Here is an 18,184-nt window from a genome sequence, read left to right on the forward strand (position 1 = left end):
AAGGTTTCGATCGTGTCCCCCCTTTCCCATGGATGGTTTGACCCAGCACACTGGTGGGCACCATGGAAGGTATGAACCAGCATACTACTAGACACCATGGATATTCTGAACCAGCACACCACTGGACATCATGGAAGGTCTTTACCAACACACTAGTGGACATCATCGAAGGTCTGAACCAGCACACCAGTGGACACCATGGAAGGTCTAAACCAGCACACCACTGGACACCATGGATGGTCTGAACCAGCACACTACTGGACACCATCGATGGTCTGAACCAGCACCACTCAACACCATGGATGGTCTAAACCCAGCAAACTACTGGACACCATGGATGGTCTGAACCAGCACACCACTGGACACAATGGATGGTCTAAACCAGCACCACAGGACACCATGGAAGGTCTGAACAAGCACACCACTGGATACCATTGAAGGTATGAACCAACATACCACTGGACACTTTGGAAGGTCTGAACCAGCACACCACTGGACACCATGCAAGGTATATAATAGCACACCACTGGACACCATGGATGGTCTGAACCAGCACAACACTGGACACCATAAATGGTCTGTACCAGAACACCACTGGACACCATGGATGGTCTGTACCAGCACACCATGGATGGTGTCAACAAGGACATCACTTGACACCATAGATGGTCTGAACCAGCACACCACTGGACACGATGTATGGTGTCAACCAGAACATCACTGGACACCATAAATGGTCTGAACCAGCACACGACTGGACACCATGGTCTGACCGAGTAAACTACTGGACATCATGGATGGTGTGAACCAGAATACGACTGGACACCATGGAAGGTCTGAACCAACACACCACTGGACACCATGGAAGGTCTGTACCAGCACACTGCTGGACATCATGGAAGGTCTAAACCAACACACCACTGGACAACACGGAAGGACTGAACCAGCACACCACTGGACATCATGGAAGGTCTTTACCAACACACTAGTGGACATCATCGAAGGTCTGAACCAGCACACCAGTGGACACCATGGAAGGTCTGAACCAGCACACCACTGGACACCATGGAAGGTCTAAACCAACACACCACTGGACAACACGGAAGGACTGAACCAGCACACCACTGGACATCATGGAAGGTCTTTACCAACACACTAGTGGACATCATCGAAGGTCTGAACCAGCACACCAGTGGACACCATGGAAGGTCTAAACCAGCACACCACTGGACACCATGGATGGTCTGAACCAGCACACTACTGGACACCATGGATGGTCTGAACCAGCACCACTCAACACCATGGATGGTCTAAACCCAGCAAACTACTGGACACCATGGATGGTCTGAACCAGCACACCACTGGACACAATGGATGGTCTGAACCAGCACCACAGGACACCATGGAAGGTCTGAACCAGCACACCACTGGATACCATTGAAGGTATGAACCAACATACCACTGGACACTTTGGAAGGTCTGAACCAGCACACCACTGGACCTCTAGCCCAGCGGGATTTGAAGTGGACTGAGAGCAGCAGATGCCTCCAGGTGCCGGAGATGATGGAGTCTCCAGTGGTCACCAGGACAAGCAGGAGCCTTCCTCCTGTCAGTGCCCGGGCAGCAGGTGGCGGGGCTGGAGCTGTCACACCAGGCTGTCCCCCTGTCAGTCCAGCTGTGGAGGTTGCTGGGTTCCTCCTCCAGTCCCAGCTGCGGCTGCCCCCTCCTCCCTTCTCTCAGCTGCTCCATCCAGCCGCCTCCTCCGCTCCCGACGCTCGTGCTGCCTCCTCCCCCTCTCTCTCTCCATCCCTCCCTCCCTCCTCCAGCACCGGCTGCCATCCTCCTCTCCCTCCATCTCTGTCCGGCTCACCACTCACAGTCCTACCGGGACCTCAATGACCACACCATGATGACAGGCATCGCTGCTGCCTCCTTCTTCTCCAATGCCTGCCGCTTCGGAGGCTGTGGGCTCCACTTTACCACCTTGGCCGAGCTAATCGAGCACATCGAGGACAACCATATCGGTGAGTACCCCTGATCCGTGCAGCACCCCCAGGTCGGGGTGCTCCTGGGTAACCCACCGAGCAGTGCAGGGTGGGCACTGGTGCATGCATCCTGACCCATGTGCAGGGTCTCGGGGCTGCAGCCAACTCCCCGTTAGGTTGGCACATCTGTGCAGGGCACCCCGGAGCGTGTGCATGCTGGAGTGAGTAGTGCCAGCCTCGGCCATGCATCACATGCACCCACCTACCCACCCCCCTGGTGCCTGCAGCTCACCCCTCTCCGTGCGCCCTGCTTGGGTCCAGTGTCCGCCCCATGGGTGGGGGGTACACTGATGCTGCGCCCCCCTGCCCTCGGTGGCAGCCATTAGACTCCCCTGCGTCCTGCCAGCTGTGTTGCTAGGTGTGGTGTGGAGGGTGCAGGGCTGTCACCTCCTGCCGTCTCTGTGCTGCTCCCCCACACACTGGGCATGGCGGGGAGGGGCACGAGGTGTCCCCTCTGCTGTCAGTCCTGAGTGACGTCAGCCCCTCACATCTGTGCGCCCGGGGCGGGGGGCGGCTCGGCCCCCGGATTATTATGATGTGCGCCGCTTGTGTCGTGCTGGGGCTAGGCCTGAGCAGGAGGAGGAGTAGCAGGGGGTGTGTGCCCGTGCCCCTGGGACCACGCAGTGCCCGCTACCAGGCAGTGGGGCAGCCGCTGCAGCTGGTACAGTCACCAGGCTGAGCTCTTCTTCTGCACATTACACTGAGCTGTGCCCATACTGTGCCCCCACAGTGCCCAGGTCAGTGCTACATGGCAGCTGGTATAAGCAGGTGCACCCCTCATGGTATGATATGACTGGCCACTCCATGGGTTGCACACCAGTTAGTAGTGAACAGTGTGGTCCTTGGCATGTGTGCCCTAAAAGTGCCCATACATTGTCAGCTCATGGATGGGCTGCTGTGTCTCTCAATATATGTTTATATCAATAGGGAAATAGGATAAGCGGCTCAGGCGCCATTTATCTTCCTGAGGACCAATGGATTGGGTAGGATGCAACCAGTCCTGCCCTTACTTCTGCTGGTGGCAGACGTCTGGGCACTGGCAGGGTACTGCCATATACACTGGGTTGTGATAGGATCCAACTTGTCCTGCCCTTACTTGTCCCTGTGGCAGACATCTGGGCACTGGCCGGGCACTGCCATATACACTGGATTGACATAGGATCCAACCTGCCCTGCCCTTACTTTTCCCTGTGGCAGACGTCTGGGCACTGGCAGGGCACCGCCATATACACTGGATTGTGATAGGATCCAACCTGCCCTGCCCTTACTTCTCCTGGTGGCAGACGTCTGGGCCCTGGCAGGGCACCGCCATATACACTGAATTGTGATAGGATCCACCTAGTAACACCCTAACATGTGTGATCAGGGCCACCAGCAGCATTATCCGGACACCATAATGGCAGATGGTCAGGGCCCTGTAATCTTCATGGTGCCCATTAGCCTGCATCCCTATTTCATACATTGGTGGGCACCTGTAGATGACGGATCAGTCTCTTCTTAAACATGGTGGTCCACTGATGCACCGTACCATGTATGTAGTGGTGCCATGGGCACGGCTGAATAGAAAACCAATTGAGGCCTGTACAGCAAACTAGATGAATGTGAAATAAAGGGCACGGCGATGGGAACCAGGTCTGCACATCGCTGTCTATTATGTAGGGTCCTTTCATTTTTAGTGATGTATGGGGCCAATCTACAGGTGAGTTTGGGCCCCTTATTTGTCTTGATCGCACTACCACCTATACAGTCTTGATGGTGGTCCTATTTATAATTAGCTTAAGGGGAACCTGTCACCACGAAATGCAGGATGATCTGCAGGCAGCCTGTTATAGAGCAGGAGGAGCTGAGCAGATGCATGGCACAGGCCTGTCCTGATCCAGCAGAGAACACCCTCTCCGAGCTCTCTGGATTTGTCATTGCCAGATGTTACCGAATGCCTGCTGGCCCCTTGACTTTAACAACGCGGTCCGGCAGAGATCCTGCCGCTACCCGGCAAATATTCAGAGATTCCGCCTGACAAAAACCGCTGCATGCTGCGCTGGAATAGGCAGTGTGCACCAGGCCTATGTCAAGCAGGGAGAGCTGCCAGTCGCTGAGTGACACCACCCACATGACTCCGATGCATATAAAGAGCAGAGGTTTAAATAATTACAAGTTTATATATATAAATCTGCTCAGCTCCTCCTGATCTATAACAGGCTGTCTGTAGATTGCACTGAAGTTCATGGTGACAGGTTCCCTTTAAAAGGTCTTTTATTTATTTATTTATTTTAAAAAAGAGGATGTATTCATTAATGAAATGTTTTGCAGCTTTCTAATACACCAAGATATCTGCTTGCAGTCAGTGAACGGATGCATTCAGCGTTTGCATTCAGAAACCCATTCTGACTTCCAGGTAGACAGATCACTACAGTGTATTCACTGACAGCAAGCAGACATCTTGTGAGGAAATAATAGGCCAGTATATGAGACAGCTGCCTAAGTTATAAGAAAAGCCCTTTTAAAGGGTATTCCATTTCTAATATTGATGTCCTATCATCAATATCTTATTGGCAGGGGCCCAACACCCCGGCCCCAGCGATCAGCTCTTTTGGAGCACCTGCGCCACCGGTGGATGTAGCTGTGTAGTGCAGGTGCTGACTACCCTGAAACAACTGATTGGTGGGGTGTCGGACCCCATCAGTCTGATATAGATGACCAATCCTCAGGATAGGCCATCAATATTAACATCCTGGATTACACATTTAAAGGGGTTATTCCATGATTAATGCGCCGATGACGTCACATGTACACCCGGCGCAGGCGCACTGAGGATGGAGCGGCCGAGCGAGCATCCTCCACTCAGTGTGCCTGCGCCAACTGAAGACCGGCGCGAGATTTAAAACGCAGACAGGGCCAGCAGAGAACGAGCGCATTGGCTGGTCCTGTCAATCAACATGAGGAGGGGGCGTCATTATGAATGGAGGATGCGGCTGCTAGCAGCAGGTAGCCGCCCTACCTGCTGCTAGAGAGGTAATTTGCATATTATAAAAGTCTGTTTTTTGCTATAACTACTGAACCAAACTGAGTAATAGCCCTATATATTAAGAAATCGCAGCATAAGGATTTTAAGGAGACGAAAAAAATAATAATGAGTTTAGTGGAGGGACAGAAGCCCTTTAAAGCTAGGACCAGCCCTGTACCTCCCATGGATCCAGAGCTCTCCATTCATTGCTCTATTTGCTTGCTAGATTTATACTAAGCTGGCTGCTTTCTCGGGGGCGTGTCCTGTCTGCTGCAGCTTGTCGCATTTGAAGGATAGAACTGAGCAAGTGCGGCGGACAGAGAACTAGGCTACTTTCACACTCGCGTTTGGTGCGGATCCGTCATGGATCTGCACAAATGCATCCGTTCCGATAAAAAGAACAAACAGCAGGTGGTGCCATCCAAATCGCTTTCATTGAATAACTCAGTGGCTATACTAAATTTGTTATTACATGAAATTATAAAAATATTCAGACCCAGGTGCTGGTTTCTAGAATATTTATTTGTGAGACAATCCCTTTAAGTTATAATCTGCCGCGAGCTATCAGATTATCTGTACGACTTCTCTCTGTCAGTCGTGTGTTACTACATGGACCACCAGTCCGTCATATATCATACAAGTTGTCATCTACAGTGGTAGGAAGTAGGGATCGACCGATATTGATTTTTTAGGGCCGATACCGATAATTTGTGAACTTTCAGGCCGATAGCCGATAATTTATACCGATATTCTGGGAATTTTCATTTTTGAGAAAAAAAAAAATTCCTACACAAATCTGCTGAAAATTAATGTTTATTGTTAATGTGTATTTTTTTGTTTATTGTTAATGTGTATTTTTTTTTATAAGTCTTTTTCATTTATACTTAATATTTTTGTGTTTTTTTTTACTAACTTTTAGCCCCCTTAGGGACTAGAACCCTTGTCCTATTCCCCCTGATAGATCTCTATCAGGGTGAATAGGAGCTCACACTGTCCCTGCTGCTCTGTGCTTTGTGCACACAGCAGCATGGAGCTGAACATAGCAGCCAGGGCTTCAATAGCGTCCTGGCTGCCATGGTAACCGATCGGAGCCCCAGGCTTACACAGCTGGGGCTCCGATCGGAGGAGCAGGGGAGAGGGGATCCTGTGGCCACTGCCACCAATGAGTAATACTGGGTGGGGGGCGCACTGCGCCACCAATGTTTTTACTATTGGCCGGGATTGGGGTGGGGGCGCACTGCACTTTTTTTTTACTAACTTTTAGCCCCCTTAGGGACTAGAACCCTTGTCCTATTCCCCCTGATAGATCTCTATCAGGGTGAATAGGAGCTCACACTGTCCCTGCTGCCCTGTGCTTTGTGCACACAGCAGCATGGAGCTTACCATGGCAGCCAGGGCTTCAATAGCGTCCTGGCTGCCATGGTAACCGATCGGAGCCCCAGGCTTACACAGCTGGGGCTCCGATCGGAGGAGCAGGGGAGAGGGGATCCTGTGGCCACTGCCACCATTGAGTAATACTGGGTGGGGGGGGGGGGGACGCACTGCGCCACCAATGTTTTTACTATTGGCCGGGATTGGGGTGGGGGCGCACTGCGCCACCAATGATTAATACTGGGGGGCTTGGGGGGGGGGGCGCACTGCGCCACCAATGAAGATAAGTCTCTCAATCATTCATATACAGGAGGCGGGAGCTGGCTGCAGAACCACATAGCCGGCTCCCGACCTCTATGAGCGGTAGCTGCGATCCGCGGCACCTGAGGAGTTAACTACCGCGGACCGCAGCTACCGCTCATAGAGGCCGGGAGCCGGCTATGTGATTCTGCAGCCAGCTCCTGCCTCCTGTATATGAATGATTGAGAGACTTATCTTCATTGGTGGCGCAGCGGCCACAGCCCCTCCCCTCCTCTTGTCTTCTCTTCTGTCATTGGTGGCAGCAGCAGCACAGGGGGAGGAGACACTGCTTCCTTCTCCCCTGTGCTGCGGAGGGAACACAGAGAGCGCTGAGAGCAGCGCGATCTGTGTTCCCCATACGTTATCGGTATATCGGCAAAATAGATGCCGATACCGATAACGTTCAAAATCCTCAATATCGGCCGATAATATCGGCCAAACCGATAATCGGTCGATCCCTAGTAGGAAGGATCATTTAATCAGACTGGTGGTCCTGAGGGCACATACTTATGAGATATTTTTAAGAGGTCCTTGAAACTGTCATTTCTCCCACTCATGGAGAACGTCACATCCGGTGTCATCAGTGTCATTTCCAATGCAAAATGGGTGATCCCACGAACACATATTAAGTCATTTGAGCGTCAGTGAGCAGTAGAAATGGCTTTAAAGGGGTTGTCCGGGTTCAGAGCTGAACCTGGACATCCCTCCATTTTCACCCTGACAGCCCCCCTGACTTGAGCATCAGAGCAGTTCATGCTCCGATGCTCTCCTTTGCCCTGCGTTAAATCGCACAGGGCAAAGGCATTTTCAGGAATTCCGGTGACGTACCGGCCGGGCTCTCCATGGGGCTGCCAGGCGGAGGCTTCTGCCCAGCAGTGAGCCCAGTGACATCACCGGCACTGATGGGCGGGCTTTAGCACTGCCCTAGCCAGTAAAACGGCTAGGGCAGCGCTAAATCCCGCCTATCAGAGCCAGTGACGTCACCGAACACACTGCCGGGTGGAAGCCTCCACCCGGCAGTGTGTTATTGTAAACAAAAGAGCGCGCAGGGCAAGGGAGCGCATCAGGGCATGAGATGCTCCGATGCCAACATCAGGGGGGCTGCCTGGGTGAAAATATGGGTATGTCCGGGTTCAGAGCTGAACAAGGACAACCCCTTTAAATCTCATTATTATTATTTTTTCCTACTTTTATTAGGTAGGCTCCCTGTCTGGATTGTAGGCAGCGCCACGCCACATGACTCTGCCTCTCAGCATTTACAGTCTGTTCCTGCTTCCTCCCCCTAGAGGTCAGATGAGGTACTGCTAGTATTACTTCTCCATGCTGATAATAAATAGCAGCAGCTCAGGAGTCCACTACCAACTACACAGTGGAAGGAGAAGTGAATGGGAGCAGCGTTGTAATAACTACACAGTGAATGGAGCTGTGTGGTGCCGGTGACCACTTCCAGGAACACCTAATTGGGTAGGGGGTGTAGGAAGCCACTGATCTGATATTAGTGATCTATCCTCAGGATAGACCATAAGTATAATAAAAGTATCAGACAACCCCTTTAAATGAGTTCTCCACTTGCACCTGAAACTTTTTAGCACCACTTTTCAGGAGTAAAGGGAATGATAAATCTCCCCTTATGTCTTAGGGACAGGAACATTTGATGGTCTGATTGCTGCTCCCATAGACTGCAATGAATTACCATTGCAGCCTGTGGGAGTCTCATCATGCATTGCGGGCGTCTGGAAGTAGTTACATGTAGGGAACCATAACAAAAATTATAAAAATGTTGGTATCACACTAATCGTACTGATCGGCAGAGTAAAGACATCATGTCATTTTTACTGCTTAATGAAGGCCGTAAAAATGAAACCCAAAAAACTGTTATGGAATTGTGTTTTTCTTCAACAAAATGTTTGTTTACAGTTTTGCAATACATTATATGGAACATTAAATGGTCTTGTAAAAAAATACATTCCACAAAAACTAACAAAAAAAACCCCTCATACTGCTATGTCAATTGAAACATAAAAAAGTTGTGGCTGTTGGATGGCGGGGAGGAAAAACCCGAAACATTAGCGCTAGAATTGGCTTGGTCCTAAAAGAGTTAAACATTTCTCCTACATGTTATGAGGAATCTCCCCTCTCTTGGCGCTCATGCACAAATGTGGGTTTTGTCTGCATCTGACAATGTGGATCCATTCACTTCAATCGGGCTGCAAAAGATGCGAACACCACACTGTCTGTTGTCCGCATCCGTATGTCCAGAAAAATAGATCCTATCCTTGTTCATTTTAGAATACGGTAGGAACTTGCGGTATCCGTGTTTTGCGGATCCACAATTTGCGGACCGCAAAAATGGCAACAGCAGTGTGCATGAGGCCTTAGGCCTTATGCACACGGCTGTTGTTTTGGTCCGCATCCGAGCCGCAGTTTTTGCGGCTCGGGTGCGGACCCATTCATTTCAATGGGGCCGCAAAACATCCCCCCCCCTCCCTGCTGCTGTCTCTAAGGGTACTTTCACACTTGCGGCAGAGGATTCAGGCATTCAGTTCCGTCGCCGGAACTGCGTGCTGGATCCGGCAATCCGGACAAAAACGGATGGCATTTGTCACACAGATCTGGATGTGAATCCGTCTGACAAATGCATTGAAATACCGGATCCGTCTCTCCAGTGTCATCCGGAAAAAGGTATCCGGTATTTATTTTTTTCACAGATTTAAAGGTCTGCGCATGCACGGACCGGAAGAACGGATACGTCAATGCAGCACTAATACATTTCAGTGGAAATTAATGCCAGATCCGGCATTCCGGCAAGTGTTCAGGATTTTTGGCCGGAGAGAAAAATACAGCATGCTGCGGTATTTTCTCTGGCCAAAAAACGTAAGAGGAACTGAACTGATGCATCCTGAAAGGATTACTCTCCATTCAGAATGCATTAGGATAAAAACTGATCAGTTTTTTTCCGGTATTGAGCCCCTAGGACGGAACTCAATACCAGAAAAGAATAACGCTAGTGTGAAAGTACCCTAAGGCCTCATGCACACGGACAGTTTTTTTTGCGGTCCGCAAAATGGATTTCCGTTGTTCCGTGATCCGTGACCGTTCTTTCGTCTGTGGGTCTTCCTTGATTTTTGGAGGATCCACGGACATTAAAAAAGTCGTTTTGGTGTCCGCCTGGCCGTGCGGAGCCAAACGGATCCGTCCTGACTTACAATGCAAGTCAATGGGGACGGATCCGTTTGACGGTTGACACAATATGGTGCAATTGCAAACAGATCCGTCCCCATTGACTTTCAATGTAAAGGCTGGAGTCCCTATTATACCATCACATCGGAGTTTTCTCCAATCCGATGGTATATTTTAACTTGAAGTGTCCCCATCACCATGGGAACGCCTCTATGTTAGAATATACCATCGGATTTGAGTTAGATCGTGAAAACTCATATCCGACAGTATATTCTAACACAGAGGCGTTCCCATAGTGATGGGGACGCTTCAAGTTAGAATATACTACAAACTGTGTACATGACTGCCCCCTGCTGCCTGGCAGCACCCGATCTCTTACAGGGGGCTGTGATCCGCACAATTAACCCCTCAGGTACGGCACGTTAATTGTGCGTATCATAGCCCCCTGTAAGAGATCAGGTGCTGCCAGGCAGGAGGGGGCACACCCTCCTCCCTCCCCAGTTTTAAATTCATTGGTGGCCAGTGCGGCCCCCCTCCCTCCCCTGTATTACTGTACATTCATTGGTGGCCAGTGGGCCCCCCTCTCTCCCCCTCCTAATTAAAATTCCCCCCCTCCCCCCATCATTGGTGGCAGCGGAGAGTTCCGATCGGAGTCCCAGTTTAATCGCTGGGACTCCGATCGGTAACCATGGCAACCAGGACGCTACAACCATTTGAAGACACTGCCACCAATGATGGGGGGGGGATTTTAATTAGGAGGGGGGGCCGCACTGGCCACCAATGAATGTACAATAATACAGGGGAGGGAGGGGGGGCCCACTGGCCACCAATGAATTTAAAACTGGGGAGGGAGGGGGGTGTGCCCCCTCCTGCCTGGCAGCACCTGATCTCTTACAGGGGGCTATGATACGCACAATTAACCCCTCAGGTCCGGCACCTGAGGGGTTAATTGTGCGGATCACAGCCCCCTGTAAGAGATCGGGTGCTGCCAGGCAGCAGGGGGCAGTCATGTTCACAGTTCGTAGTATATTCTAAGGCCTCTTTCACACTTGCGATGTCCGGATCCGTCGTGTACTCCATTTGCCGGAAGTGCCCACCGGATCCGTAACACCGCAAGTGAACTGAAAGCATTTGAAGACGGATCCGTCTTCAAAATGCGTTCAGTGTTACTATGGCAGCCAGGATGCTATTAAAGTCCTGGTTGCCATAGTAGTAGTGGGGAGCGGGGGAGCAGTATACTTACCGTCCGTGCGGCTCCCGGGGCGCTCCAGAATGACGTCAGAGCGCCCCATGCGCATGGATGACGTGTCCATGCGATCACGTCACCCATGCGCGTGGGGCCCCCTGACGTCACTCTGAAGCGCCCCGGGAGCCGCACGGACGGTAAGTATACTGCTCCCCCGCTCCCCACTACACTTTACCATGGCAAAAAGGACTTTAGCGTCCTGGCAGCCATGGTAACCATTCAGAAAAAGCTAAACGTCGGATCCGGTAATGCGCCAAAACGACATTTAGCTTAAGGCCGGATCCGGATTAATGCCTTTCAATGGGCATTAATTCCGGATCCGGCCTTGCGGCAAGTGTTCAGGATTTTTGACCAGAGCAAAAGGGACAGCATGCTGCGGTATTTTCTCCGGCCAAAAAACGTTACGTTCTGGAACTGAAGACATCCTGATTAGGGATCGACCGATATTGATTTTTTAGGGCCGATACCGATAATTTGTGAACTTTCAGGCCGATAGCCGATAATTTATACCGATATTCTGGGAATTTTCATTTTTGAGAAAAAAAAAAATTCCTACACAAATCTGCTGAAAATTAATATGTTTATTGTTAATGTGTATTTTTTTGTTTATTGTTAATGTGTATTTTTTTTTTATAAGTCTTTTTCATTTATACTTAATATTTTTGTGTTTTTTTTTTTACTAACTTTTAGCCCCCTTAGGGACTAGAACCCTTGTCCTATTCCCCCTGATAGATCTCTATCAGGGTGAATAGGAGCTCACACTGTCCCTGCTGCCCTGTGCTTTGTGCACACAGCAGCATGGAGCTTACCATGGCAGCCAGGGCTTCAATAGCGTCCTGGCTGCCATGGTAACCGATCGGAGCCCCAGGCTTACACAGCTGGGGCTCCGATCGGAGGAGCAGGGGAGAGGGGATCCTGTGGCCACTGCCACCAATGAGTAATACTGGGTGGGGGGGGGGGGGCGCACTGCGCCACCAATGTTTTTACTATTGGCCGGGATTGGGGTGGGGGCGCACTGCGCCACCAATGATTAATACTGGGGGGCTTGGGGGGGGGGGGGGCGCACTGCGCCACCAATGAAGATAAGTCTCTCAATCATTCATATACAGGAGGCGGGAGCTGGCTGCAGAACCACATAGCCGGCTCCCGACCTCTATGAGCGGTAGCTGCGATCCGCGGCACCTGAGGAGTTAACTACCGCGAATCGCAGCTATCGCTCATAGAGGCCGGGAGCCGGCTATGTGATTCTGCAGCCAGCTCCCGCCTCCTGTATATGAATGAATGAAAGGCTTATCTTCATTGGTGGCGCAGCGGCCACAGCCCCTCCCCTCCTCTTGTCTTCTCTTCTGTCATTGGCGGCAGCGGCAGCAGCAGCACAGGGGGAGGAGACACTGCTTCCTTCTCCCCTGTGCTGCGGAGGGAACACAGAACGCGCTGAGAGCATCGCGTTCTGTGTTCCCCATACGTTATCGGTATATCGGCAAAATAGATGCAGATACCGATAACGTTCAAAATCCTCAATATCGGCCGATAATATCGGCCAAACCGATAATCGGTCGATCCCTAATCCTGATGCATCCTGAACGGATTTCACTCCATTCAGAATGCATTGGGATAATCCTGATCAGGATTCTTCCGGCATATAGCCCCGACGACGGAACTCTATGCTGGAACAGAACAACGCAAGTGTGAAAGAGCCCTTACTTGAAGCGTCCACCATCACTATGGGAACGCCTCTGTGTTAGAATTTACTGTCGGATCTGAGTTTTCTGAAAAAGCTTTTATCTGCGATCCGTCTGTGTGAAAGTAGCCTACGGCCACGGATCACGGACGCGGATGCCAATCTTGTGTGCATCCGTGTTTTTTCACGGACCCATTGACTTGAATGGGTCGGTGAACCGTTGTCCGTCAAAAAAATAGGACAGGTCCTATTTTTTTGACGGACAGGAAACACGGATCACGGCCGCGGATGAACAACGGTGCATTTTCCGAGTTTTCAACGGACCCATTGAAAGTCAATGGGTCCACAGAAAATCACGGGAAACGGAACAACGGCCACGGATGCACACAACGGTCGTGTGCATGAGGCCTAACACTGAGAGAATATAAAGGGACAGCAGGGACAGCCATCAGAAACGGCAATGTGTCAGATTTATGTCCGATTCAGCAGTCCCATCAGCAAGGTCTTTAATGTGTATTCTGGGTAATTTGAAGTTGCACACTACTGTATCTGGCAGTGGCAGTCTGCAATTTCTTAACTTGCTGTTCTGTTCATTTCGGGGGGTGTTGCAGGGTATGGGGAGATATTTTTTTACATTATTAGTCGTATGGTAGTTTATGTTTCATCTTCCCTTAAGCAGAAAGTTTGGCTTTTGAAGAGTTTATTCCTGTGGTATATATTCTCATTGGGCATCCAGGACATGAGATGGCAGGAAGCCAGGAAGGGACTGTATTTGGTGTTATTTTAATAATATGCCCACTCAGTTGAGGAATGCATATGAGCTAGAGACGAGCTAACTTCTTGAAATTGGTTTTCGGTTTGATTCTTCGAATTTAAAAAAAAAATGGATTTGTGTACGAATCGATTCAACACGAATCAAATATGCTCCAATTGGCCTGAACATTGGTGTATGACATTCCAACATCTCCTTTTTCTTATCTATTTTTATGAATCTTTGCTCCCCCCCCCCCCTTCCTCACTAAAAGGGTTTTTAGAGACTTTAATATTGATGTCATCAGTATTCGACACCCGCGGGCCCCGCCAATCAGCAGTTTGAGAAGATACGGCGCTCCTGCCCGCGCCGCCGCCTTCTCCATCCTCACCACGCACAGTTCGGTACATAGCGGCTGTGCTTGGTATCACAGCTCAGCCCCATTCACTTTAGCCGACTGATCAGATACTGATGACCGATCCAGGATAAGTCATCACTATTAAAGTCTCGGAAAACCCCTTTAGGCTCTTTAGCGCAGTGACAGCCATAGTAAATAATGTCAGAGTGACACTGACATATATAGCTATGGGTAAACACATGGTTGACGGTGTTAAAAAAACTTGTTTAAAAACATAATTGTCAGAAGAAAAAGTGGCTTGTTCTGAAGTTGAACAAGCCTGGAAAATGTCTCCCTATTTTTTGGGTGTAGTAGCGGTACAGTGTGTATGTGGAAAGGGTAAGGTGTGTAGGAGCAATAGTGGCATCAATGATAGCGCCAGCAGCATAGCGTGGACAGACAAGGCAGTAAGTAGATGTGTGTGCAGCTGTGTTGGGGTAGTAGTAGTAGTAGCGGCTTTGAATCGGTATTGGTAGTTGCAGTAGGGGTAATGGAAGTGGCAGTAGGAGGATTAGCAACAGGGAGCAGCAGCTGTGGTGGGGGCAGCAGCAGCAGCCGAACTGTACAGAACATAGTAGGTAGGCAGACAGCGGCAGTGGCATGATGGGGCACCATGAGCAATGGCAGATCTATTCATCTGTCTCAGTGGGGGTGGGGGTGGGGGAGGGGTGTTAAAATCCTCATAGATGTATGCCTAATTCATTTTGATAGGGGCTCATGCACATGAACGCGTGTGCCCACTGTTTTCAGATGTTGAGCCGTGCACTTGAATGGGTCCGCGATCCGCAAGAGTCAGTCCGCACCACAAAAAAATAGAACATGTTCTATTTAGTTGCGGTGCAGCGGCATGGTCCGAAATCCCACGGACCACGCCACCGCTCCGTATCTTGCGGATTGCGGGCCCATTCAAGTGAATGGGTCCACAACCGTGATACAGGGTGCACGTGCTTGGTGCCCTCATATAGTTTGTGGGCCGCAATACGGGCATGGGCCACACATGTTAATGAGCATGAGCCCTAAGAGTGATGTTTTGTACACTGGCGCAGGACAACTTTGTTCGTTTGGGTTTGACGAATACTCTGACTGAGATGAAACTGGAGGCTGGACAGGACAGCACAGCGAGAGCAAACTGGTCCAGTTCCAGCCATTGTTCCAGTCTGGCTGGCCAGAAGTCCCTAGGGTCAGGAAACAAGGTATGTGTTGGGGAAAGGCCACAGTCATTTAGAAAACAATTATATTTTGGTGAAGGTACTGCGCTACATTTCCATAATGTCGAGATCATTTTTACGCATGTCTGCCCTGTGAAAAAGACCAAATGATGGTGGACAGAAGATTTCAGTTTTTGAAAAGAATTACATTTTGGTGAAGGTGCGGAACGACACCACGGACATCTAGCCAAAAGTCTGACTGATGAGATATGGGAAAACTGAAGCTGATAACATACAGAATTACATTTTTGAAAACAATGGCATAGAGAATGACTACATTTTTAGGCCTCATGCACACGACCGTTGTTCTGGTCCGCATCCGAGCCGCAGTTTTTGCGGCTCGGGTGCGGACCTATTCACTTCAATGGGGCCGCAAAAGATGTGGACAGCACTCCGTGTGCTGTCCGCAACCTTTGCTCCGTTACGTGGCCCCGCAAAAAAATATAACCTGTCCTATTCTTGTCCATTTTGCGGACAAGAATAGGCAGTTATATCAATGGCTGTCCGTGCCGTTCCGCAAATTGCGGAATGCACACAAATGCCATCCGTGTTTTGCGGATCCTCAATTTGCGGACCGCAAAACACACCACGGTCGTGTGCATGAGGCCTTAGAGAAGAATTAAATTCAGGGGAAGGTGCGGAACTGTGCCACACTTACCACAACTAAGTGGTACGGCAGCAATTGCATTGCCAGCAAATTGGTCAGGTGGGAATTCAGCTTGCACATAAGCTGGTTGTGAATAGTTTTCTCATGGCCACACATTCCATTACACCGCGCAACAATGATTTTGCTACTGAGAGAAAAACATGTGATTTATACTAAAATGAGCGCGCTGATTCCAAATATGAACTCGGAATTTGCCTGACATGTCTAGATTTTAACCCCTTAAGGACCCTGGGATTTTCCATTTTTGCGTTTTCGTTTTTCACTCCCCACCTTCCGATAGTCCTAACTTTTTTATTTTTCCATTCACATAGCCTTAGGAGGGCTTACTTTTTGCGAGAAAAGTTGTACTTTCTAATGGCACCATTTACGGTTGCATACCATGTAGTAGGAAGCAGGAAAAAAATCCAAATGGGGTAGAATTGGGAAAAAACGCAATTCTGATAAAGGTTTTTATTTTTTACACTGTACACTATGCGGTAAAATTTACCTGTTATCTTCATTCTCCAGGTCAGTACGGTTACAACGATACCACACTTGTATAATTTTTCTTGCGTTTTAATACTGAAAAAAAAATATGTAAACCTTTGAGGGAAAAAAACTTTTTTTTTTTTAATAACCATAATCTGACCCCTATAAGGCTACTTTCACACTTGCGGCAGAGTGATCTGGCAAGCAGTTCCGTCAGATCCGGCAAAACGTATACCAACTGATGGCATTTGTAAGACTGATCAGGATCCTGATCAGTCTAAAAAATGCCTGATCAGTCAGAAAAATGTATTGAAATGCCGGATCCGTCTTTCCGGTGTCATCCGGAAAAACGGATCCGTCATTTATTTCGTCATCTTTTTTTCGGTCTGCGCATGCGCAGACCGGAAGGACGGATCCGGCATTCCGGTATTTTTAATGCCGGATCTGGCACTAATACATTACTATGGAAAAAAATGACGGATCCGGCATTTAGGCAAGTCTTCCGTTTTTTTTTTCGCCGGAGATAAAACCGTAGCATGCTACGGTTTTATCTTTTGCCTGATCAGTCAAAATGACTGAACTGAAGACATCCTGATGCATCCTGAACGGATTGCTCTCCTTTCAGAATGCATGGGGATATACCTGAGCAGATATTTTCCCGGCATTGAGCACTTTTGACGGAACTCAGTGCCGGAAAAGAAAAACGCTAGTGTGAAAGTACCCTTACTTTTTTGTAGTTATGTGTACGCGGCTGTGTGAGGGCTCATTTTTTGCGGGACGACCTGTTCTTTTCAGTGATAAAATGTGTGTGACTTTTTAATCACTTTTTATAAAAAAAATTATTGGGTAGTTGAAGTGACAAAAAATGACAAATTGCCTGTTTTTATTTTTTTTCCCATTACGCCATTTGCCATATGTCATTAATATTGTTATATTTTATTAGTATGGGCATTTTCGTACGCGGCGATGCCCATGATGTTTATTTTTTATTGTTTAAGTATTTTTATTTTAAGGAAAGGGGGATGATTTGAACTTTTTTTTTAATAATTTTTTTTTATATTTGCAAAAACTTTTTTTAAACTTTTTTAAGTCACTTTTGATGACAATAACTCACAATCATTAGATTGCCTATTGTGTTCATTTTCACTCTACCAATATAATGCGGCCACCTAGTGGCCTGTATTGGTATAGTCATCTAATAGGCACCGAAGCCTGCTTGAAGCTTCAGCCTATTAGATTAATGTAACAGGTTCCCCGATCTCAGCCGGGGAATGCTGTTACCGGAGCGGAAGTGCGTGACTTCCGCTTCCGGACTGCGCAGATGCCGTGGTCACATTTGACCACGGCATCTGAAAGGGAAAATGTATGCAATCAGCCTTATGGCTGATCGCATACATGTGCCACGGGTCTCTGCTATTTAAAATAGCAGAAACCTGGCGGCTATGGCACCCGCTGCACGTGCGAGCGGGCGCCATGTTTGGGGACCAGACTTCCGCTGTACATGTATGGCGGAGGTCCTTAAAGGGTTAAAGGGCTTCTGTCACCCCACTAAAGTGATTTTTTTTTTTGGGGCTAGTTAAATTAGTTATATTGCGACATATGAAAATATAATGGTGTTACTTACTTTGATCCAGCAGTTTCTTCCAAAAACAAAGTTTTATAATATGTAAATTAGGTCTCTACCAGCAAGTAGGGCGGCTACTTGCTGGTAGCTGCTGCAGAAAACCGCCCCCTCGTTGTGTTGATTGACAGGGCCAGCCGGGATCTCCTCCTCCGGCTGGCCCTGTCGGCATTTCAAAAATCGCGCGCCTGTGTTCATTCGGCGCAGGCGCTCTGAGATGAGGAGGCTCGTCTCCTCAGCACTCC

The 18,184-nt window shown here is 49.1% G+C and overlaps 1 protein-coding gene across 1 annotated transcript in view; it reads left to right on the forward strand.

The window, feature by feature from the left end:
* Positions 1–1,815: 1,815 nt before the first annotated feature.
* The window catches only part of JAZF1 (JAZF zinc finger 1), a 293,318-nt gene continuing 276,949 nt past the window's right edge, over positions 1,816–18,184 (forward strand). Inside the window, exon 1 of the mRNA XM_040433576.1 lies at positions 1,816–2,024. Coding sequence (XP_040289510.1) covers positions 1,907–2,024 — 118 coding nt within the window. The 5' untranslated portion in view covers positions 1,816–1,906. The remainder of the gene's footprint in view (positions 2,025–18,184) is intronic.

Source organism: Bufo bufo, chromosome 5, assembly GCF_905171765.1.
Source record: "Bufo bufo chromosome 5, aBufBuf1.1, whole genome shotgun sequence".
Classification (NCBI taxonomy): Eukaryota; Metazoa; Chordata; class Amphibia; order Anura; family Bufonidae; genus Bufo; species Bufo bufo.